The 26,499-nt window shown below is 36.0% G+C and overlaps 1 protein-coding gene across 2 annotated transcripts in view; it reads right to left on the bottom strand.

Moving 5' to 3' along the window:
* Positions 1 to 26,499, bottom strand: part of STX17 (syntaxin 17) — a 67,335-nt gene that overhangs the window by 23,108 nt on the left and 17,728 nt on the right. For both annotated transcript variants that reach the window (XM_023242506.2, XM_023242507.2), the window contains exons 3-4: positions 23,538 to 23,603; positions 140 to 365 (exon numbers count right to left, since the gene is read on the bottom strand). In XM_023242506.2, the coding sequence (XP_023098274.1) occupies positions 140 to 365; positions 23,538 to 23,603 (292 nt within the window). The remainder of the gene's footprint in view (positions 1 to 139; positions 366 to 23,537; positions 23,604 to 26,499) is intronic.

Raw genomic sequence — 26,499 nt, 5'->3', positions numbered from 1 at the left:
GCACACTCAGGGTTCAACAATTCAGCAGACTGAAACAGAAGGTGATCCCTGGAGACTCACATATCTGCAACAGCTATACAAGATGGTGAACTTTAACTAAATGCATTACTATGATCAAAAATAAGACTTAGTACATTACCACCAACAGTCATGGATCTGGTCAAAGAAGGTTGTAATAAAGTTTCTTCATCATTAAATTGTTTCTTAAGTTCTTCTACAGATTCCAGATGGAGTTGAAGAAATTCTGCTGTTGCTGTTGATGCTTCTTCTTTAACAGGGTCTATCATTCTCTTCAGAAGTACTAGGTCATCCTTTCGAACTTTCAAACAAAGTTTCTCCATTTCTCGGATATTGGAACGGAGTTGCTACAAAAGAAAAAAAATCATTAAAGCCACCATCTATTAATATGAAATATCTTTATTGTCAAAAGTAATCTGTGACAATGCTTGTAAATGGAAATAATACAAGTATTCTCTACGGCAGAAAGTATACCTTTTTTTAAATTTTTCATATCTCTAGCCAAATTGAACTTCATGAGAACTCACATCCAGGTACTTTGAATTTGTTTAGCATTCTTTTCCTTCATTAAATGTGATTATTATAAAGATAACACATGCTCTTCATAATAAATCAAACACTGTAGAACATATCTAGACAAACTTAATGATGCCCGCCTTCACTGATCCCACCACCTCTCTTTACCCAGTCCTTCCACACATTTCCCACTGCTCATGCAAACATTAACATATATAGCCTTTCTTTTCACAAAAAAAAAAGGATTACACTGTGCATAATAATCCATAATTTGTTATTCCTCACCCCAATAATATAACAATACCACCATGGATATCCTTCCATGGGTGTACCATATTCCACAGTATAAATGGAAAATAATGTATTCAATGACTCCTCCAAGTGATCAATAGTCATTCATGTTGTTTCCAAAACAGAAGTCCTTGAATATAATCCTAATATACCATAACAGTATATATCACTATTATAGTATATCCTATTATACTATATTTTGTAGGAATGATTTCCTGGGTGCCTGGGTAGCTCAGTTGGTTAAGCATCCGACTTCGGCTCAGATCATGATCTCACAGTTCTTGAGTTTGAGTCCTGCTCTGGGCTCTGTGCTGACAGCTGAGAGCCTGGAGCCTGCTTCAGATTCTGTGTCTCCCTCTCTCTGCTCCTCCCCCACTCGTGCTCTGTCGCTGTCTCTCAAAAATAAATGTTAAAAAAATTAAAATGATTCCCAAAAGTGAGAGTACTTAAAGGATAATGTGCATTCTTATTTCAATAACTATTAACAGTGTTTTCCTACCAGTAACAAATTATACTACCACCAAAGTATGAATGCCCATTTCCCTACATACTGCCAGTTGTACATGTTATCTCACTGTTGTTTTAATTCGCATTTCTGAGTGTTGCCAGATTTTTATCCAATGATTTCCCTCTCTTTTTAAAACCATCTACTGACATAATCATGGGGCACCTGGGTGGCTCAGTCGGTTAAGCATCTGGCTGTTGATTTTGTCTCAGGTCATGAACTCACGGTTATGAGACTGAACCCCACATCTGGCTCTGTGCTGTGTGTGGAGCCTGCTTAAGATTCTCTCTCTCTCCCTATGACCCTCTCACATGCTCGCTCTCAAAAAAAAAAAAAATCATCTACTGACATAATCATAAATTTTCCTCTAAGGTGCTGATATAACGAGCTACGGGCAGGTTTCATGGTATAGAGCCATCTTTATACTTCTGAGATAAACTCTTTCTAATCACATATATAATTTTTTTGATTCAATTTGCTAATAATTTATTTGGACTTTTAACACATCTGTTTGTGTGTGCATGCATGTGCACACATGAACGGTGTGTCTATATTATCTCTCTCAGACTTAAGGCCACTTTAACAAATTTAAGGTTGTGCTAGCTTCACAGAATGAACTGTGGAGCTTTCCATTTTTTCCAATAGTCTATACTCCTGAAAAACATAAAATCCAACTATTCTTTGACAATTAAATACAACTAACTTGCAAGAATGATCTGAGTATGATGCTTTTAAAAATTATAGATCTCTATATTATATAATTTATAATATATATTAATATAACAATTTTCATATAACATTTTAAATTCTTCTCCCCTGTTGTACTTCCACAGATACTAATGCAAATTCTGTATAATAGGACAAAATGTACTAATTTCTTTAATTTCTCAAGTACTTACTCTGAGTGAAGTGTTACATTCCATATTACTACATTCATCATTACATTATAGGAAAATCAGAACAAAGATAACTTGTTTAGGATTTACTTAATTATCTAGCAGCAAAGTGCAGTTAAAACCGAGGTTTTTTTAATTAAGTTTTTATTTTAATGCCAGCATAGTCAATACAGTGTTAGTTTCAGGTAAACAATACAGTGATTCAACAATTCCATATTACACCCAGCACTCATCACAACAACTGCTCTCTTTAATCCCCATCACCTTTTTCACCCATCCTCCCAACCCACCTCCCCTCTGGTAACTATCAGTTTGTTCTCTATAGTTAATAGTCTGTTTCTTGGTTTCTCTTTCTCTCTCTCTTTTTCCTTTGACCATTTGTTTTGTTTCTTAAATTCCACATGAGTGAGATTATATGGTATTTGTCTTTCTCTAACTTATTTCACTCATCATTAATCTAACTCCATCCATGTTGCTGCAAATGACAAGATTTCATTCTTTTTTATGGGTGAATAATATTCCTCTGTGTGTGTGTGTGTGTGTGTGTGTGTGTGTGTGTGTGTGTGTGTGTATCACATCTTCTTTATTCATCTATCCATGGATACCTGGGTTGGTTCCATAATTTGGCTATTGTTAATAATACTGGTATAAACACAGAGGTAAATGTATCCCTTTGAAATAGTGGGTTTAAAAATTTTTTTTTCTAATGTTTGTTTATTTTTAGGAGAGAACAAGCATGAGTGGGGGAGGGGCAGAGAGAGGGAGGCAAAGGATCCAAAGTGGGCTCTGCACTGACAGAGAGCCCGATGTGGGACACAAACTCATGAACCATGAGATCGTGACCTGAGCCAAAGTTGGACGCTCGATGGACTGAGCCACCCAGGTGCCCCTGAATTTGCATTTTTGTATTTTGGGGTAAATACCCAGTTTGCATTCCCACCAACAGTGCACAAGGCTTCCCTTTCCTCTACATCCTCATCAACACTTGTTGTTTCTTGTGTTTTGATTTTAGTCATTCTGACAAGTATGAGGTGGTATCTCACTGTTGTTTTGATTTCCATTTCTCTGAGGATGAGTGACATTCAGCATCTTTTCATGTGTCTGTTAGCCATCTGGAGATCTTCTTTAGACAAATGTCTGTTCATGTCTTCTGCCCATTTTTTAATTGGATCATTTGTTTTTTGGGGTGTTAAGTTGTATCAGTTCTTTATATTTTGGATATGTCATTTGCAAATACCTTCTTGTATTCAGTAGGTTGCCTTTTAGTTTTGATGACTGTTTCTTTTGCTGTGCAGAAGCTTTTTATTTTGATGTAGTCCCAACAGTTCATGTATTTTATTTCCCTTGCCTCAGGAGACATATCTAGAAAAATGTTGCTCTGGCCAATGTCAGAAAAATTACTGCCTGTGCTCTCTTCTAGGATTCAATGAAAACCCCGATATTCTTAAAAGTCCAGCAATCTTTCCATTAAACTATAACCACAATTCCTATCTATATGGTACCTTAATATAATCTAAACTATCCATTTTATTCTAGTAAAATGAAAAACAATTCTGAAGGGGCGCTGGGGTGGCTCAGTTGGTTGAGTGTCTGACTCTTGATCTCATCTTAGGTCATGATCCCGGGGTCATGGGATCCAGCCCTGTGTAAAGCTCCTCTCTGAATGTGGAACCTGCTTAAGATTCTCTCTCTTCCTCCCTCCCTCCCTCCCTCTCGCTCCCTCCCTCCTCCCTTGCCCCTCTCCCCCCACTCATGCTCTTCCTCTCTAAAATACATTAAATTTTTTAACAAGTTAAAAAAAGCAGGGGCACTTGGGTGGCTCAGTCGGTTAAGTATCTGACTCCAGCTCAGGTCATGATCTCGCAGTTCGTGGGTTCAAGCCCAGCGTCAGGCTATGTGCTAACAGCTCAGAGCCTGGAGCCTGGTTCCAATTCTGTGTCTCCCTTTCTCTCTGCCCCCCTCTCACTCCAGCTCTGTCTCTCTCTCAAAAATAAACGTTAAAAAAATTTTTTTTAATTCAAAAAAAATCCAGAAAAAATAGTTTAGCTGCAACCTAATGTATCTTGTAAGATTTTCTGGGTGAATCAAAAAGTTGTGTCTCTATCCTGTCATGATTCTATACTTCCTTTAACTTTATGTCACTCTTACCATCCCAATGTGAACTGCAAAACCTAAGGATAACTGAACTATAAATTAAAAATATGTGACCTGCAATCATTAACATGGAGAAATCATAGAACATACAGGCCTATGTTATCATCTAGTACAACCTTATGATTTTACAAAAGAGAAACTGGACTCCAGATGAGCACAGTGGCAGAATTAGGTCTAGAGCAAGTCCTGGAACAATATTATTGCTAACACACCACCATCTCTTGGCAATACAATTTTTTTTTTTTTTTAATTTTAGAGAGAGAGCACAAGCAGGGGAGAGGGGCAGAGAGAGGGAGAGAGAATCGTAAGCAGGCTCCACACTGAGCACAGAGCCCAATGCAGGGCTCGATCCCACAACCCTGGGGATCTTGACCCGAGCCAAAATCAAGAATGGTATGTGCAACCAACTGAGCCACCCAGACACCAACGGCTGTACAATTCTCTTCCGAACTACAGCTGTAAAGCTTGGTTACATACTTGCCACATAGTCCATAAAAATATTTTAGGCAATATTATCTTGGAGAAGCATTAAAAAGTTTCTGCAGTAGGGGTGCCTGGGTGGCGCAGTCGGTTAAGTGTCCGACTTCAGCCAGGTCATGATCTCGCGGTCCGTGAGTTTGAGCCCCGCATCAGGCTCTGGGCTGATGGCTCGGAGCCTGGAGCCTGTTTCCGATTCTGTGTCTCCCTCTCTCTCTGCCCCTCCCCCGTTCATGCTCTGTCTCTCTCTGTCCCAAAAATAAATAAAAAACGTTGAAAAAAAAATTTTTTTTAAGTTTCTGCAGCTAATGACTATTTGCCTATGACATAGTCTTACTCTCTTACAGAACTTGTGCATCTGTTTATGCCCCAGTCAAATTATAGTGTCCAGAATTCTATTACTATGGGTGGAGGAGAAAATGTTAAGAGAAAGAAAGAAAATATCCATTGAACTATATTTCTGATACTATACTAACAAAAACACAATGGCTGAATTTTTATCAATACTTACTATAAGTTGTCTGTTGTACTAAGTATTTACCTTCTTCATCTTGTTTTACCTTCACAACTTACTTTTGAAACAGGTATTACTATCATTCTCATTTTAAAGAAGAGGAAATTAAAGCAAGAAAAAATTTTTGAAAGCCCAGGATTACACTTCTAATGAAAAGTACAGCCAGGAATCAAATCCAGGCTGCAGAGCATGTGTTCTCAACAACTTTTCTACATAGCTATAATATCCAACAGAAATATAATGCAAACCACAAATGTAAGCCATATATGTAATTTAAAATTTTCTAACAGTCACATTAAAAAGTAAAAAGAAACAGTTGAAGTTAATTTTAATGTTTGTATTTAACTCAATATATCCAAAATATTATCAACACATAATCAATATAAAAATTATTAATGAAATATTTTACATTTATAGCACGTCTCAATTCAAACTAGCCACACTTTAAATGCTCAACAATTACATGTGGCTAGGAGCTAACATATTGGACAATATAGCTATAGAGTCTCTCCAAAATCAAATAAAAGTAACAGGATGGCAAAACCATATGTGAAAAATATAAAGTGGGTCTTTCTGCTTCTGGGTATAGCAAACTAGATAATTCAAAGTAACCCTCCCACCAATGACTAGTTAAAAAGCTGAAAATCACAAACAAAATTCAAAGGCATCAAAAAGCAAAGAAGACAGTAAGAAATGTACAGGTCTAGAATTAGACAAAAGTGGAAATCCAGAGAGGTGAGTCCTAAACTCAAGGCCACATTTGCCTGGGGGTACTTGCTTACCAGAGTGTTTGACAGGCTCACAAATTTCTTTTTTTTTTTTTTTTTAATTTCATTTTTTATTTTTTAAAATTTACATCCAAATTAGTTAGCATATAGTACAACAATGATTTCAGGAGTAGATTCCTTAGTGTCCCTTACCCCATCCCCCTTCCCACAACCCCTCCAGTAACCCTCAGTTTGTTCTCCATATTTATGAGTCTCTTCTGTTTTGTCCCCCTCCCTGGTTTTATATTAGTTTTGTTTCCTTCCCTTATGTTCATCTGTTTTCTCTCTTAAAGTCCTCATATGAGTGAAGTCATAGGATTTCTGTCTTTCTCTGACTAATTTCACTTAGCAAATACCCTCTAGTTCCATCCACGTAGTTGCACGTGGCAAGATTTCATTCTTTTTGATTGCCGAGTAATACTCCATTGCATATATACACCACATCTTCTTTATCCATTCATCCATCGATGGACATTTGGGCTCTTTCCATACTTTGGCTATTGTTGATAGTGCTATAAATATGGGGGTGCATGTGTCCCTTCAAAACAGCACACCTGTATCCCGTGGATAAATGTCTAGTAGTGCAATTGCTGGGTCATAGGGTAGTTCTATTTTTAGTTTTTTGAGGAGCCTCCATACTGTTTTCCAAAGTGGCTGCACCAACTTGCATTCCCATCACAAATTTCTGAGTAAAATACTCAGTGCTGGGGCCTGCTCAGTATAAGCACTATGGTGCTTTGAGCTGGGATCTGAAAGAGCTGTACCCTGAGAGTACAGGTGATCCTAAAATCAATCAGCCCTCAGGTGAGCTACAGTTTGGCTTCCAGTCTTTTGGGTAGTGTATAAAAACTTCAATGCCTGAAACCATATACAGACAAGCATGGAAAATTAGTACCCTACTCTCACTCTTAAAATAAACTTTAAGAAAAAAATAAACTTTTTATTTAAGTAAAAATAAATAAATAAATAAATAAAAGTGTGGGTAAATCTAGATGACCAGTAACTATTCTAAAACAGTAATAATCATAATGGTAATAATAGTAACTTGAGGATTTTAAATATATGTATAAAATTAAAATATATAAAAATAGCATTTAATTTGGGGGGCACACAAACAACTAAAATATTCCAAGGTACCTGTATAATCTACATTGTTTATGGATGTTGTTGTAATTTCCAGTAAAAGAGTATATAATTCCAAAACCAACAAGAACAGTTGGATCAATAAAAAATACAAGAAAGTGAAAATGGAGATGAAAAAGAACACAAAATACATGGAAGAAGTAGAAAGCAAACAAGAGAGTATAAGTTTTAAACCTAAATATATCAATAATTACATAAAACATAAATGGAATAAATGTTCCAGTTAAAAGATAAAAATTTTCAGACTGGAAAATATATTTAAATACATCTAAAACATATAGGCAGTTCAAAGTAAAAGGATAAAAAAATAAACCCTGTACAGCTGAACAACCTTGAACAATATAGGTTTGAATCTATAGATTCAATAAATTAGAATAAATTTGAAAAAGATTTTCTGTTTTGGTGGAGCTTGACAAGCGGATTCTTAAATGTATGTGGAATTGCAAGGGAGCCTGGGTGGCTCAGTCAGTTGAGCATCCAACTCCTGACTTCAGCTTAGGTCATGATCTTGCGGTTCGTGAGATCCAGCCCCACACAAGGCTCTGCATTGACAGCATGGAGCCTGCTTGGGATTCTGTCTCTCCCCACCGCCCCCCCCCCCCCACTCCCCTGCCCTTCCCCAGCTCGCGGGCGCACACACACTGTTTCTCAAAATAAATAAACAAACTTTTAAAAGAATGTATATGAAATTGTATATACAGGGCTGAGACTAGCCTTGAAGAAGGTAGGAGAACTTCCTCTATTATATACTGACAGATTATAAAGCCACAGTAACTAAGACAGTGTGCTATTAGTTCAAGAATAGAGACAAATACACCAATGAAACAGACAGCCAAGAAGCAACCCAAACACATATGCACTGAATTCATAACAAAGGCTCCACCGCAGGGAAGCATGATCTTTCCAAAACTCAGTGCTTGGTCATTTGGGTATGCCTGTGGGAAAAAGATAAAACTGGACACACCACTTCACACCATACATAATAATCAACCAAATGGACTGCAGACCTAAATGTGAAAGGCAAAACAATAGAATATCTTTATGACATTAGGGTGGGAAATACTTCTTAAATGTGGCATAAGAAAGCAACAAGACAAAAATTGATAACCTTGACTATATTAAATTAAATGAACTTCTAAGTCATTGAAGAACACAACTAAGACAATGAAAAGGTTAACCACTGAGTGAAAGAAGATAAATGCAACAAATATACTGATAAAGTGGTCACAGGCAGAATAAAGAGCTCTTATAGAGAGTAAGAAAAAGACAAAAAACCCAGAGAAATGTGAGCAAGAACCCAAAATGGGCACTTCTCATAAACAATAAGTTTTACTCAATCTCATTTATAGTCAGGTAAATGTAAATTAAACCATAATTAACTACCCACTAGAAAGCTAAAATTAAACTCTGACTTTATTGAATAGTGGTGAGGATGTGTAGACCACAGGAACTCACATTCATTGCTGGAATGAGTGTAAAATGAGTACAACTATTTTGGAAAATAGTTTGGTACTATACTACAGTGAAAATAAGGATGCCCAATGTCCTAAAAATATACTCAACAGAAATGTATGCACATGTGTATCCGTAAAAATATACAAGAATGCTAATCACAATTGTAATAGAAACTGAAAACCCAAATGACCATCAACATATCATAGTATATATTTACCATACACTATGGTAAACTCATACAATGGACTACACACAATAATGAAAATGACTGAATACTGCTATAGGCAAGAACACAGATAAGTCTCAAGCTAGACACAAAAGACATATTCTGTTTAATTCAATTTATATAATGTTCAAGAATAGACTAAATTAATTTATAAGTTAATGATACATTCTGGTGGTAAAATTATACAGAGAGACTAAGAAACAGTTACCATATAAATCAAGACAGTAATTACTTTTGGTGGGAGAAAGGTGATTGTTATACGGAAGAGACTATGAGGGGTTTCTAGGATGCTGGCAATTTTCTATTTTTGATCTGAGTAGTAGTTACTTGAGTGTTCCCAGTGTAACAATTTGTTTAGGTGTATATTTATGTTGTATGCATGGCACACATGTTATATTTCACAGTAAAAAGTTTTAGTAACATTTTTAGAAAAGCACATTATAGGGGCGCCTGGGTGGCGCAGTCGGTTAAGCGTCCGACTTCAGCCAGGTCACGATCTCGCGGTCCGTGAGTTCGAGCCCCGCGTCAGGCTCTGGGCTGATGGCTCGGAGCCTGGAGCCTGTTTCCGATTCTGTGTCTCCCTCTCTCTCTGCCCCTCCCCCGTTCATGCTCTGTCTCTCTCTGTCCCAAAAATAAAAAAAAAATAAAAAAAAAAAAAACGTTGAAAAAAAAAAGAAAAGCACATTATATTAACCTGATGGTCAATTAAGTTAAGGATAGAAACAAGTCAAGTTTGAAAGCATTTGGGTAGGGGTAAAAATGAGTATCAATCTCACTGTGGAAGTATATTGCCAACCATCTTCCTGGATAAAAGATAAATTCATTCATTTGACTAGATTGTGATTTACCTAATTTCTTTACCATTGTATCCTCAAGGCTATATGTGATCCCTCATATACGCTTTGATTCAATAAACATAGTAAATGAATGAATTCTTTCTTAATATTTTCCACAAAGGGCAAAGCAGTAGTCCAACAACAACAGAGATCTCCAACTATCAAGAATGTAACTAAATTAGTTCCCTAGGAATGCATAATATAAGTCACTAAGCATATGAAACGTATCATCTTTCATTAGCTGGAAGAAATAATGAACGGAACCACTTTTTTGGAATTAATTCTGACATACAAGGATAAAATAGTGAAGTGGGAATGAAACGCATGAGAAAAAGCAACCATGCCATCTTGGAGCTCTTAATAGTTAAAAAAGAATAATGGAAACACTGATACTTTAGGGAACTGAATCAAGTTTTTCTGGAGAAAATAGTTGTGTGATGCCACAGAAATTATATTGTGATAGGAAGATCTTTTTTGAAAGAGAGAGTTTCTAAAAGGTGATATCCTGACCCTAGAAACAAAAAAGCTAATCTGATAAGAAAGAAAAGAGGTATCTGAAGAATCCAATATGGTTGTATATGGTGTGCTATGGTAAGTTCAGAATTTTAAGAGACCTGTTTTTAAAAAAAAAAAGAAAAAGAAAGGCACGTGAACAAGGATGAATACAAAAGAGTGATCTGAAACAAGGAGAATCATGTAAGTAAAGTAGGAGCCCAGAATGAGCGGAGGCTGATGAAAAATGTTAAGAACAATAAAAAGGATTTAAAAAATACATGTAGAGCAAGAACAAGAAAGGAGGATTAGGTCTACCGCTTAGGGCAGATGGTATAATGTTAACAGATGATGCAGAAAAAGCAGAGCTACCAAACTCCTATTTTGCTTTTGATTCTCTATTAAGAAGATATATTCAAAATTGAAAGGGGCGTAAGAAACATGCTCAAAGGAAACTTGAAACATCTTACTATAAGAATCTAGACAGGCTTCATGAAGGAAGTGAGATTTGAGCTTACCCTAAAGAACACTAGGAAAACAGAACATACTAAATAGACTAGACTGGGGAAAGACAGAGGTGGAGGACAAGGATAGAAGTCTTCTAAATACCACGCTTCATCAATTTTAAGACACAATATCTTTCCCACATTCCAACATCTCTGAAATTGGAATGCACCTTAAAATAGATTCAAAAAAGCACAATGTGCCATTCTCTGGCAGCACTTTTTCTTTCTTGGAGGTACACAAAACAATGGTGTGTCTTACAACAGATGGTACCTTAGATTTAATTTCCTCCTTCAGGTTCTATAGGACCTATGCTAATCAGAGTAGAGGTCAAAAATCCTAAATCCTGATTATTAAGCTCATAAATATTTCAAGGCAAAACTAAAATTTAAATTCAATTGAAGCTCAAAATAATCTGCAATAATTTACCTTCTAATAGCATTCATTTTGGAATCTACTGTATCCTCTTTTCCATTCCCTACCAGGCCTTGACTCTCTTTAATCTTTCTTTCTCTAAGTTCTGTCTACTATCCTCACTTCTCTTTCTTCCCCCCGCATCCCCTCTTTTCTATTGCTTCTCCCTTTCAAAATCTCTTAAAAATTTAAAAAGTACATAGCTCAACTGTTCCATATTTCTGACAGTAAAATTATGAAAGTCAAGTTTTACTCCTAGAAGTTCCATGGCTGATTTTATTTATTTATTTATTTGTTTGTTTGTTTGTTTATTTATTTATTTATTTTCATCACCTACAGAACTAGCATAGACTCTCTGTAGAGCACTATCTTTCTGAATGTGGTCTGAAATCTACTATCTCAGAATCTCTAAAGTGAGTCCCAGAAATCTGTGTTCTCAACAAGTTCTGTATCACCACTGCTACGGAGACTAGGCTGATCAAGTTTCTTCTACAGAATCCAAGTTAATGTTCTTCAGTGAATTATTACAGTAGCAATAATTTCCAACTTTTTAACTTAATTCCAAAATTTGATCACAAAATCTTTCTTAATGCTAATGTTTTCTTATCCCACAGAAGAAAACTAGTAAACTTATTCCACTTGCAGTTTCAAAACATAATAATAGACTTCTGCTTCTGCAGAGTGTGTAGAACAGAGCACTGAAGTACTAGAGAGAGCTGCATAGAAAGAGAATCCTGCACATATGCAGGGGTACAATCCTCAAGTATGTAGCAGAGAAATGATCAGAACATGTATGTGGGAAAACTACTTGAGGCTAGGAGAAAAAAATCATCCAAAAAGATTAGAGGGAACAGTGCCTAGTACTCAAAGCTTTAAACAGTGTCTGTTCCCACCAGCTAAACTGGAAAAACTCTGAATTCCCTAGGCAGTGGGTAGAGCACTCAGAAAGGTTTTACTGCAATAGTGGGGAAATAATTAGCCCTAGACTGAGCACTGTTCCAATGAAGCCTAATAAATCATAAAAGTTAGACCCAAAAGAATCAAACTGTTTCCAAGTATTTTAACTGTATTCCAGAACAAAGCTCAGTAAGATTTATAGGAACATAAAAATATCTAGCACTCAAAAAAAAAAAAAAAATCTAGCACTCCGCCAAGTAAAGACCTCCCAATCAAATATCACCAGACACACAAAGAAATAGGAAAATATGACCCAAAATGAGGAGAATAATCACTTGATTGAAACTGACCCAGAATTCACATAGATATTAGAATTAGCAGAGAAGGATATTAAAAGTTATTATAATTGTATTTAATATGTTTAAAAAGTTAAGGAGAGACATGAAAAATATAAAGAGAGACCCAAATCAGGGTGCCTGTCTGGCTCAGTTGGTAGAACATGTGACTCTTGATCTCAGGGTCACGAATTCAAGCCCCATGTAGGGTGTGGAGCCTACTTAATTAAAAAAAAAAAGGAAGGAAGGAAGGAAGGAAGGAAGGAAGGAAGGAAGGAAGGAAGGAAGGAAGAAGGGGGTTAGGAAGGAACCCAAATCAAAGTTCTAGAGTTGAAAACTACTATGTGTGTGATGAAAAATGCACTGAATGTATTAACAGCAGATTGGACACCGCTGCTGCTCAGACTAGTAAACACGAAGCATGAAGGCACAGAAATAAAACTATCCAAAATGAAACACAAAGAGAAAGAGGAATCCAAAAAATTGTAAGATAACTTCAAGAAGCCTAATATACGTGTAATTGGAGTCTCTGAAGAAGAGAGATGGGAGGGGACAGAAAACATATGAAGAAATATGGCCCCAAATTTTTCAAATTGGATGCAAACTATAAACCTAGAGATCCAAGACACTCTACAAATTGAGAGCACAAGAAATGTGAAGAAAATGTCACACGAGCTCATCATGATCAAAGTATTCAGAGCCACTGATAAAGGGAAAATTGTAAAAGCAGCCAGAGAATAAAGACATACTACATACTGAGAACAAAAATAAGAATGAAACAGATTTCTTATTGCAAAAAAATGCAAGTGAAAAAAAGTTGAAAACACTTCTAAGGTACTGAAAAAAAAAGTTAATATAGAATCTTATATACAGCAAAATTCTTTTTAAAAACAAAGGCCAAATAAAGGCTTTTTATATATACAAAAGCAGAACTCTTCATCACCAGCAGAACTATGCTCCAAAAAATGTTAAAGGAAATCTTTTAGGCAAAAGGAAAATTATACCAGATGGAAATATGGTTATACACAAATGCATTAAGCACACCAGAAATAGAAATGCTATTATATAAGTTTTTTTCCCCTTAATATCTAAATCACTTGAAAAAGATAATTGAGAGTTTACATTATGGAGTATATAACATATATATAAGTAAACATACAACAACAATTATATAAAGACTGGAGGGGAGAAATAAAGGTATATTTAAGATTCTTAAACATATGTGAAATAGTATAATATCACTTAAAGATAAACTGTAATAAGATGTATACTATAAACCCTAAAGCAACCACTAAAATAACAAAACCAAAAGGTATACTTAGCGTGACAAAGACATACAATGAAATAAAAAATAATTCAAAATAAAACAGAAACATCATTAATCAAATGAAAATTAAAATCACAGTGAGATACCACTAGAGACCTATTATAATGGCTAAAATTAATAAGACTTAACCATATCAAGTGTTGACAATGATATGGAAGAATATGAAATGGTACAACCATCTCATAAAACAGCTTGGCAGTTTCAAATAATTAAGGAATAAAAACTATATGATCCAGCTATTCCCATTCATAAGTATTTATCCAAGAGAAACGAAATCCTTTGTTCATACAAAGTCCTGTACTCAAATGTTCACAGCAGCTTTATTTGTAATAACCTCAAACTGGAAATAACCCAAATGTCCACCACAAATGAACAGATAAACAAGCTGCAGTATATTTATACAACAGAATACCTACTCAACAGTGAAGAGGAATGAAATACTGATACACATTGTAACAATGAATGAACCCCCAAAATATTTATGTAGAGTGAAGGAAGCTGGACAGAAAAAGAAGTTCATATTTCATGATTCTATTTATATAAAATTCTAGGAAATCCAAACTACTGCACAGTGGCAGAAAGCAGGTCAGTGGTTGCTGGGGTATCCAGGGTGTGTGTGTGTGTGTGTGTGTGTGTGTGTGTGTGTAGAATGGGAAGCGGTGCAGAGGGATGTGGGAGGGAGAATCCAGAAGGAGAGTTACAATGAGGTTTGAAGGAACTTTTTGGGGCAATGGATATATTCACTATTTTGACTGTAGTGACAGTGTCATGGCATACACATATGTCAAAACTTATCAAATTATGTACTTTATTGTATATCAATTAACACCTCAAGAAAATTGTTTAGGGTGAAAAAGCAGAAAGAAAATGCAAAACAATGTATTATTTATGTATAGCCACATGCACAGAAATGATAAATACTTGGTGCCTGGCTGGCTCGGTTAGGGGAGTGTACAACTCTTGACCTTGGGGGTTGGAGTTCAGGCCCCATGCTGGGTGTAGAGCTTACTTAAAAAAATAAAAAAGAATGAAAAACTAAAAAGAAAAAAGAAATGATAAATACTTAAATCAGGAGAAAAGATTTCCTTCAGATAAAGATAGGAACAAGGAAAATGCAACCAAGGAAAATGGAACCAAGGAAAGGCACACAAGGGATTTCAATGGTATTTCTAAAATTTTCTTTTAAAAAAGGAACAGGGGCACCTGGGTAGCTCAGTCGGTTAAGTGACCAACTCTTGATTCAGATCAGGTCATGATATCATGGTTCATGAGTTCAAGCCTCACATGAGGCTCTGCACTGACAGTACAGAACTTGCTTAGGATTCTCTCTCTCCCTCTCTGCCCTACTCCCTCCCTCCCCCTCTCTCAAAATAAATAAATAAACTTTAAAAATTTTTTAAAAAGAAGAAATAGCGACAAAATGTTACTATGTTACTTTGACAAAGTAGTGACAAAATGTTACTTTGACAAAGTTGGGTGATGAGTACATAAGTGTTACACTATTTTTAGTATTTTCTGTATTTCATATGTTTGAAGTTGTGTGTGTGTATGTGTGTGTGTGTGTGTGTGTGTGTGTGTGTGTGTGTGTGTGATTTGTCAAAAAGTTATTTCATCGGGGCGCCTGGGTGGCGCAGTCGGTTAAGCATCCGACTTCAGTCAGGTCACGATCTCGCGGTCCGTGGGTTCGAGCCCCGCGTCAGGCTCTGGGCTGATGGCTCGGAGCCTGAAGCCTGTTTCCGATTCTGTGTCTCCCTCTCTCTCTGCCCCTCCCCCGTTCATGCTCTGTCTCTCTCTGTCCCAAAAATAAATAAACGTTAAAAAAAAAAAAAGTTATTTCATCATTAGGTTGATGTAAGGTAGTTCCTAATTCCTATGTCAAGCATGTAAGTTCAGAATCGTTTACTAGGGCTACAAAGAGAGTAGGTAAAAAGCTAACGTATTAGGTCTCTGCCATTCTACACAAAATTGTTTACACATGTATCTGCATTTTTCTAAAAAGTAAACCCACGGTATCTTGATTATTACATTAGCCATCTAACTGGTACTCTTATAGCCATCCTTGCTCCCTTAGAATCTATCCTTTTCATGATAGTTAAGGTGATCTTTTAAAGTTGTATCAGGTCATCATCTGCTCAGATCCTTCCAAACACTTTCTACCCAACTTCAAATTATCATATTCTGCAAGGCCTTCCATCATCAGACTGAACTGATCTCCCTGATCTCACCTCCTATATTCTTCTCACACCAGCCACACTGACCTCCTCACTACCCCCTTGAATATTCCACACATCCTCTCATCTCAGTCTTCCCACTTGATTTCCTATCACCCAAGGTTTATATTTTAACTTCCTTCAAGTCTCTGCTCAGATATCATCAGAATCTTTCCACAACCACCGTATATATAAGTTCATCACCTTCTGTGATTTTTTGTTCCCTTTAACCTGCTTTACTTTTATTTCACGGTACTTATAACCATCTATTTTTTTTTATTTTTTTAACGTTTATTTATTTTTGAGACAGAGAGAGACAGAGCATAAACAGGGGAGGGTCAGAGAGAGAGGGAGACACAGAATCCGAAACAGGCTCCAGGCTCTGAGCTGTCAACACAGAGCCCGATGCAGGGCTCGAACTCACGGACCGTGAGATCATGACCTGAGCCGAAGTCGAACGCTTCACCGACTGAGCCACCCAGGCACCCCAACCATCTAAATATTACAGTTTATTAGAGGTGCCTGGGTGGCTCAGTTGGGTAAGCATCTGACTTCAGCTCAGGTCATGATCCCATGGTTCAGGAGTTTGAGCCCTGCATCGGGCTCTCTGCTGTCAGTGCAGAGCCCACTCAGATCCTCTGTCCACCTCCCTCCTCTTACAAAAATAAATAAATGTTTAGTAAATAAGTAAATATTATATATTTATTTTAAAAATTATGCTTCTGCTTTTTCCACTCACCATCCCAGAATATAAGTTCAAGGACAACAAGATTTTTCTTGTTTTGCTCACAGCTATATCCTCAGTGTCTAGACTAGTATCTAGAACATAGTGAAAGTTCAAATGTTTCTGCTCTTCTAATAATAATCAGACCAGAAAGGCTATTATTATGCCAAGTTTTGAAAATTTACAGCAATATCCACAAGTTAGACAAATGGGGCTACAGTCAATGAAGTAAGTTTAAAAACAACAAAGCATACTAACTCAGTAATTAAGAAGCTTGCGGTATGCAAGAAGTAAACTGAAAACTATGGCCAAACTCTCGGGAAAATGAAGGTGACATATCTCTCTCTTTAGCTCCATAACTAAATTTAATAACTAGTTATGGCTTTCCCCTCCTTCTTTCAGAAATATCCTGAAGTTTCTGTCTAAAGATTAAAAGATATGTTTAAACATATACTTATCTATACTGATCATTGTAAAAAGTAATTATTCTGAGTTAATTGAAATTCTGAAAAATGGCTAATTATGTATTTAATGATTAAAAGAGTGGCTATGCATATATTTGCCTTTGTTAAATATTGATTTAAGGATTCCTAATGTGTTTTTACGACATGTAATTTTGAGAGCAAATTGTGTACAGCTAAAAACATTTGGTACCATAATAATCTGATTTCCTTACAAACACAGAGCTCAAGTCCACTGGTAAACATTTAAACAACTCAGAGTAAATACATTCTAGACATCTCATTTATTATTAAAGGCTCCAGAGTCATAACTGTTTAATTATAATAAGTCTGGACTATTCTTGTTTTACCTAACTACTACACAACTTTACACTTATTTCAACATCAAAAGGCACCAAAAAGAACATATACATAGCTTTAAAAATGTTAACTGAACCACCAAAAGCAATAAAACTCAAACAAGAAAAAGGTCTCCATTCATTTACTCAACACATATCTAATGAGGATCTACTATATAGGTATTAAGTGCAGCACTCCACTTTCTATCCACCTGAGTTAATATCAATTCCAGATTGGATTCCTGCACTAACACTTATTAAGACCTTGTGCACTTAATACACTAAGTTTCTCTATTCTTCAGTCTTCTTTATCTAAAAAAATGAGGATAACACCCCTTACCCAGCATCCAGACAACTGACACTGTATCACTTACTGATCTCTATAATATATTTGACAATTAATTATAGATTGACTTACTTCTCTTACTAAAGCCTTAAGCTATTATTTAAATATTTTATTTAATTTTTTATGAATTCCCACCTACGTTAAGTTTCTTCAAAGCAGAAACTGTGATATATTTTTCATAATCCTCTATCACCAGCTAGTATTATATGTTAAGTACTCGGGGAGGGTAGCAGGAAAAACTAAGCTTCTTAAAATACACATTTTGGGGGCACCTGGGTGGCTCAGCTGGTTAAGCGTCCGACTTCAGCTCAGGTCATGATCTCATGGTTCGTGAGTTCAAGCCTCACGTCAAGCTCTGTGCTGACAGCTTGGAGCCTGGAGCCTGCTTCTAATTCTGTTTCCCTCTCTCTCTGCCCCTCCCCTGCTCATGCGTGCATGCTCTCTCTCAAGAATAAACATTAAAAATTAAAAAAAATAATAAAATAAAATATACATTTTGCACTTTTATATGACAAGCCAAACAAAATGGGGAAAAGTGAAGCAATTACAATGTGTTTTACATTAAACTAACAAAAAGCCAACACTCATGTTTAGCTTCATCTAGCAGCTAAATGTGAAAGCATGAAATCAAGCTTATTCCAATTCTTCTTACTAACTGAATACCTACTATGACAGGGGCTGTTTAAGCACTTGGTACACATGATTAACAATCGTTATAATCATCCTGGAATACAGCAGAATGAATGAGATTTTACTTTCTGAAAAAACATTATGTATAAATTAAGAGTTATTTTGCAGAGGGATCTGTTATTTATAAGATCTTTTTCTAAAAAGTAAATTTGAACGAGCTTATTTATAACCATTTCTTGTAATAACTAGAAAGCTGGACTGACTAAAAAACAAAACAAAACAAAACGCAAGAAATCAAAACAAGAAAGAAATCAGGAAAAAGGGGTAATCTTACAAGAGAAGAAAAATATTACTCAAAAAAATAAACTATAAATAGAAAGCCCAAAGGGATTTAGACTGTTCAAACTAACAAGAGAACTTAAAGATAATCAGCAACAGATCTATGAATGAAAATTAATTATATTCCTATATACACCATCATGGTAGAAAGCATAATTAAAAAGAAGGACAACATTTAAACCTCTCCTAAACACACACACACTGTAAAACTGTAAAGTACTTAAGAATAGATAAGTGAAATAGATAAACAAAATAACTATAAGCCCTGTATTCCAGTCATTTGTTGCTGCATAACAAATTCATCCAAAACTTAAGGATCTAAAACCACTATCTGATTTTGCAGACCAGAAATTAAGGACATCCTCAGTCGGACAGTTCTCACTCAGAGTCACCCATGTGGTTGAGTCAGGCACCCGCTGAGGCTACAGTCATCTGAAAACTCTAATGTCTGAGATGGCTCACACACGTGTGGCTGGCACTTGAGGCTGCAAGTTCCTAACAGCTCAGCTGTGGCTGTGGCTATCTCCCACAAGGGGATCTCAGGATAGCTGGACATTTCACATGATGCTGAGGTTTCCGCAGAGCAAGCACCCTCAGAGAACCAGGGGAATCTATCTGACCTTTCTGACTTAGCCTCAGAAATCAGGCATTATTTCTGCCTCAGCCCAGATTCAACAGGAAGGGAATCAGACTCTACCTGCTGGTTGGGGAATAGCAAGGTCATTGTGGAAAATTCCAAATAGAATGGAAACATTTTGCAGGTATTTTTTAAAAGTATAATCTATCATTATCTGCATGCAGAATATTAAAAAAGACATAAAAAGTGCAAGAACCACCCATATTCATAGGTAGGAAAACTGGACGTTGTAAACATGTCAATTTTCTCTAAATACGTGGATAAAGCCAATGCAATTCCCAAATTCCCAACAAGATTGTGTATGGACTTTGACAAGCAGATTCCAAATCTTATATGGAAGACTAAAGGTATACGTATAGCCAAATCAGTCCTGAAAAGGAAGAGTAAGATGGAAACACTGTCCTACCAGATATCAAGCCTTATCATAAGGCTGTCATAATTAAGACGGTGTGGAACTTGATGGAGAAATAGACAAACTGACCAGTGGAACAGAAACACCAGAGACAGGGGTGCCTGGGTGGCTCAGTCAGTTGAGTCCGACTTCAGCTCAGGTCATGATCTCAAGGTTCATGGGTTTGAGTCCCACATTGGACTCTGTGCTGACAGCTCAGAGCCTGGAGCCTGCTTCAGATTCTGTGTCTCCCTCTCTCTCTGCCCCTCCCCCACTCATTCTGTCTGTCTCTCTCTCAAAAATAAACATTAAACATTTTTTTTACATAAAAAAACAACCAGAGACAGACTCATACATATATGGAATTGTGATATGTAAACAGCACTGCAGAAATCAGTTAATAGTGAGAGAACTGGTTTTCCAAATGGAATAAAGGAGATTTATTTGTATCTACTTCATAGCACCAATTTCAGATGGATTCAAGACATAAGTGTTAAAAGTAAAACATTGAAAATATTCAATAGAAAATATAAGAAAATATTTTCTTGATCTCAGGATAGAGAGTATTCCTTGAATAAGACACCCAAAGCAAGACCACAAAAGACTGACAAATTAGACTATGTTTAAATTAAGAATTCCTTTCAACAAAGACACTATAATGAAAGTGAGCAGATAGTTCTTACTATACATAATAATGAGAAACTTATAAACTCTGTTATAACTGTTCATGAAATTGTCCAAAAATCAGCTTTATACAAACTAGCCAAGAACTAGTCTATACACAAAATTCAGAGCATATATGAATAAAACTAAGCAAATACTTACATCTAAAAACAGTTTCAATCTCATTCTTTTTATGGCACACATAAATCTTTTGTGCCAGATGGAGGTCATTAATGGAGGTCAATATATTCTTTAATCAGTAAACACTCTGACCACAAGTCTCAAGAAAATAAGTGACTTTTACTAACATATTAAACAGTGAAGATGGCAAGAAATCCTAGTCATAATAATCTCATTGACATTTACGTGCTTAGCACCATTCAATAAACACTGAATCTTGACGAACACCAGGTACTGTGATATACACAAATAGCAGAGACACAATCCCTGATCTTCAGACTTATAATCTAGTTGGCAAGCAGTAAAATACATATATAGAGAGGTAGGTCAAATTTCTACTAGACCTCAAGTCAATCCGTTTTTCTCTATCTCCACTATCTCTATAATCTCTCCTAAATGATCTCTTGCAATCATTTCATTCTATCCCAATCTATTCACTACACTGCAGCTACAGTAACCTTTTTGAAATCCAAGAAGATCAGAGATGCATTCTTTGGAAAAACAGACTTTAGATTCAGAAACACCAGGCACAGGGCTAAAAGAAGGGATTTATGTGAAAGCGTGTACTGAACAATGAAAGCCCAGCATCCTTCACCTACCCTGCTTTTATGACTGAAAAATAAGTGCCTACTTGCCCTGGGAGGAGGAGGAAGAGGAGAAGGATTCTTGTTTAGAAAACTGAACCAAAGCAAACCTCCAGCTACTGATGTCTGGAGGGTCATCCAAGGAAAATGCCATCATTTGCCAATTCTTGCAATTAAAGATTAAAAAAAAAAAAGCAAAGAAAAAACACAGAGTAATAACATACTGAATAATTTAAATTTCCCAGAACTAAAGAACATAAATTTTTAGACTGAAAGAGTCCAACACAAAGCACATCATCATCAAATTTGAGAACACCAGGAATAAAGAGACTACAAAAGCTTCCAAAGAGGGGGAAAAAAAAATAGATCTCATACAAAAATTGAGAAATCAGACGATATCTGCTTCATTAAGAGCAACACTAAACTAGAGAACCCTCAAATCTGAAAGAATACCAGCTAGAATTCTATACCTACTGAAATCAGCAGTCACATGTGAGGGGAGAAAAGGGGTATATTTTAGACTCATAATAACTTAAAAATTTACCTCCAACGTAAATTTAGAGAGCTTATTTAGAGAGCTACTGACAGATGTACTCCAACAAAACAATGGAGTAAACCAAAAATGAGGAAGACATGATACCCAGGAAGACAGGGACCCAACACATAAGAGCAGCTGAAGGAAGTCCCAGAACAGCACCTGTGCAAGAAGCCTAGAAAGGAAGTCCAGATTGGAACTGGGAAGAGGGCTACAGGAGGGAGTGTTCAGGATAAAGAATGGAAGTAGAATATTTGGACATATGAAAATTATTACTGATAGCACAGAGCAAAGATGTGGAGCATTTAGAAAAAAATTACAAATACACAGAAAGCTAGGAAATAAAAAAAAAGACAAAAAGCAAAAACTATATTGTATTTCACTATTTGGCTTAGAAGAAAACAGTATTTTTATAATTAAAATAATAAAATAATGATTTATAATTTAACCAAAAATTATAATGTATGTATTTGTATAGGCGGAAAGAAAGTACCAGAGCTGGGCAGAAAGCTAGATCACCACCTATTATGGTAAGAAGAGGTAATGTCTGAACCTGATTAATTAAGAAATAGCATTCTCACATTATATTAAGGAATAAAGAGCTACATACCAGGGAAAATGGCCAAAAGGATTAAAAGTGGTTTCTTCCAAGTAGGACACAGAGATGGAGAAGGGTAAGGTAAAGCTTACCCTTTTAACTATGTAAATATAGGACTTTTAAAAATTAAAAAAATTTTTTTACATTTATATTTATTTATTTTTGATATAGGGACAGAGCACAAGTGGGGAGGGGCAGAGAGAGAGAGAGGGAGACACAGAATCCAAAGCAGGCTCCAAGCTCTGAGCTGTCAGCACAGAGCCCCACGCGGGGCTCAAACTCACAAACCACGAGATCATGACCTGAGCCGAAGTCGGACACTTAACCGACTGAGCCACCCAGGTGCCCCAGGATTTTTAAAAATTTAAATAATTAACATTTATTTACTAAAAAGACAATAACTGCAAAGAATACTTGTAATAAATACTATGTTACTGTAACAGTATCGTTTTGAAGTTCTCTTTTAAAAATTTTTTTTTTAAGTTTATTTATTTTGAGAGACAGAGAGAGAAAAAAATGCATGTGTCAGGGAAGGAGCAGAGAGAAAGAGCAGGAGAGAGAACCCTGAGAAAACTCCATGCTGACAGCACAGAGCCTGCTTGGGATTCTCTCTCCCACTCTCTGCCCCTCCCCCACTTGCACATGTGCACACTCTCTTAAGATAAATCAACTTTTTTTTTTTTTTTTTAAAGACGACAACATAATATATGCAGGGGACATGAACAGGTGATTTACAAAAGAAATATTACTATCCAAGACACATATGAAAAAAACTTTTACCATTCAAAGCAATAAAAACTCCAGATTAGAACAACAAAAGCAACATTACTTTAACTTACTAGTAGGCAAAATTTTGAGAAACTGATAATACTAATGTTCATAAGGTTTTTGGAAAATGCATTGATTTTGAGTATAAGTTGATACTTTGTTCGTGGAGGAAATTTTGGTATTATGAATCAAAATCTTAAAAATATGTATGACATTTGATTCAGTGACTCCTGCTAAAAATGCACCCTTAAAGAAATAGTTACAAATATACATAAAAAGATTCAGCCACAAGACTATTTAGTTTAGCAAAATATTCTTAAGACTGTCTTTCATATTGATTTACTAGAAACAATGTAATAGACTTACCTGAACTGTACGGCCTGCGTTGATATGCTCTTCATGCAACTTATCCCAGATTCGGCACCTTTGATACTACATAAAAGAGAGGAAAGGTACTGAATTCTTGTTTAATCACTAAACTGATTATTTCTACTTATCCACAAAAATCCCCACTCACCTACCCAAACTTAAATATACCAGCTAAAAGTTATGGACTTTATAGTTGCAGTTAATGGTTCAATGACAATACAAGTAGGAAATTTTCAAAAACATTACACACAAAATTCTGGCAAATGGTAAAACAAATAAAAATCACTAGATACAATTCATTTTACTGAAGAAAAAACAAAAAGCCAGTGTACTTTGTCTTAAAAATTGTTTGGAGATGAAAAAATAAAGAATGAGAATATAAAAGTGTGAAAAATAAAAAGATTAAGGGTACTCATCAGATAGTCTCACTATTCACGAAGAATTTTAAAAGTTTGTCAATGATAGTGTCAACTGTTAAAAACCAAAATCTGACCTTGAGAAAAAGTTACATTGATAGTGCAGACTAGAAAGTATACAAAAATGAGAATGAACATTTAATATACATGCTTCAGTTTTTATCAAGACAATTGTTTAGTTTTCAGAGTTTCACCGAAGAAACTTTATGCGTATGATAATGGCAAATTTTTCATCTGACAGGAACCACAGCAAAATGTGGTAACATTACAGCACAATACTTACATAGCATATAAACATCAACATCAAACATCACATATTATTTTTGGTTGAAATGAAAAATCCAAATAATATGTTAGCAGTTGTGAATAATGACATTAAACATATTTCTGGTATACTACAACACTAAAAGAAAAAAAAATCCAATGTAGAAATACAATGAAAGGACAGAAACATGAAAATGTCCCATATATGCATGAAAGGTGTAACAGATTACAAAAGAGCACTAAAAAAGTTTCTAGGGCACTTTCATATTCCTTCTTCTGCATATTCTTTAAACTTGGCAGTGAATAATGCAGCAAAAAGCTCTTTAGATACTCCTAAATGTTTTTACCTCATCTAAGAACTAAACAATAACTACTAAGCTTAAAAATAATATAGAAAATATATTCACCAAACAAATTTAAAACCACTATCAAACTACTTTCATTTATAAGAAAAATTAAACTGATACCATCAGATCTGGTATGAATACTCTTCTATTTCTTTCCCCAGGTTTTAAAACTTTTAATTTGTATTAAAGGCTCTTTTAGATAGTGTTATTGTATTAATAAAAAGATGAGAAGAGAAGCCAAAAATAGGGGTGCTGGATGGCTCAGTCAGTTAAGTGTCCGACTCCTGGTTCCAGCTCAGATATGATCTCATGGTTCGTGAGTTTGAGCTTCGCATTGGGCTCTGGGCTGGCAGCACAGAGCCTGCTTGGGATCCTCTCTCTCCCTCTTTCTCTCTACCCTCCTCTACTAGTCATGCTGTCTCTGTCTCAAAAATAAATAAACTTAAAAAAAAAGTCAAAAATACATGTTTGAAAATAAGTCACTTTTATTTATTTTTATGATTATTTTTAACATATATTTATTTTTGAGAGACAGAGTGTGAGCTGGGGAGGGGCAGAGAGAGAGGGACACAGAATCTGAAGCAGGCTTCAGGCTCTGAGTGGTCAGCACAGAGCTCGATGTGGGGCTTGAACTCACAAGCCATGAGCTCATGACCTGAGCCAACTGAGCCACCCAGGCACCCCTGAAAATAAGACAATTTATTACTATTTTTTAATGTTTATTTATTTTTGAGAGAGACAGAGACAGAATGTGAGTGGGTTGGGGCAGAGAGGGAGGCACAGAATCCGAAGCAGGCTCCAGGCTCTGAGCTGTCAGCACAGAGCCCGATGCGGGGCTCACACTCATGAGCCGTGAGATCATGGCATGAGCCGAAGTCGCACGCTCAACCGACTGAGCCACCCAGGCACCCCAAAAAATAACCCATTTTTAAATTTATTACTCAACACTAATCTGTCCTGATATTATAAGAAAAATTAATGTTAAGAAAACAGAGTTAAGAATTTTTGGAGGCCATGGCTGCTAGAATTCATGGACCAGAGTATCAGAGAGGAGAGAGCTGCATGTGAAGAGACAGTTGCAATGGGAGGAGATGACTACACTGAGAGAGACAGCTCCAGAGACCTGCAGGGTTCTCCTTTTGAGTCTTCAGCCAAGTATAAGTCAGCACATTCACGCAAGGAAAACTACCTGAGGTCAGAAAAAGAACCACTGAAAAGTTTCTTTTTCCTTTGGTGGACTAATTTCCAGAGATCACACAGCCAGAAGCAGTGCATGTGAGCCCCAAGTCAGAGTGGAGTGGGAAAACCTTGCAATAAACTGCACATCGGGTATGATACTCCAAAGTGTTGCCCTTCATGGGGAAAAATTCACCCTGGAAGAAAGAATATTTTAATCCTTCATGATAAAGCTTCAAAGAATGACTCAAAAGGGTCAAACTTCCCCCCAAATAACTGTGTCTCACACATCTTAAAACTCAAAAATACTTGAAGTTTAAAATGTTCAGTATCCAACAAGGTAAAGTTCATCATGTCCAGCATCCAGTAAACAATTACCATGCATACAAAAGAGCAAGAAAAATGAATCAATAGAAACAGACTCATTTGATAGAGATAATGAAATTAATAGACAAGGATATTAGAAATTATGATATTAGATAAATGAATAAAGATGTGGTATATATACAGTGGAATATTACTCAGCCATAAAAATAAAATCTTGCCAGTAGCAACGACATGGATGGATCTAGAGGATATAATACCAAGTGAAATAAGTCAGAGAAAGACATACACCATATGATGTCACTCATATGTGGAATTTAAGAAACAAAACAAAGAAAAACAGAGACAAAAAAAAAATCTTAAATATGGAGAACAAACTGGTGGTTTCCAGAGGATGGTGAAGAGGACTAAGAGTATATTTACTGGGATGAA

This window comes from Felis catus, chromosome D4 (genome assembly GCF_018350175.1).
Source record: "Felis catus isolate Fca126 chromosome D4, F.catus_Fca126_mat1.0, whole genome shotgun sequence".
Taxonomy (NCBI): domain Eukaryota; kingdom Metazoa; phylum Chordata; class Mammalia; order Carnivora; family Felidae; genus Felis; species Felis catus.
This window is presented reverse-complemented; position numbering and strand designations above follow the sequence as displayed.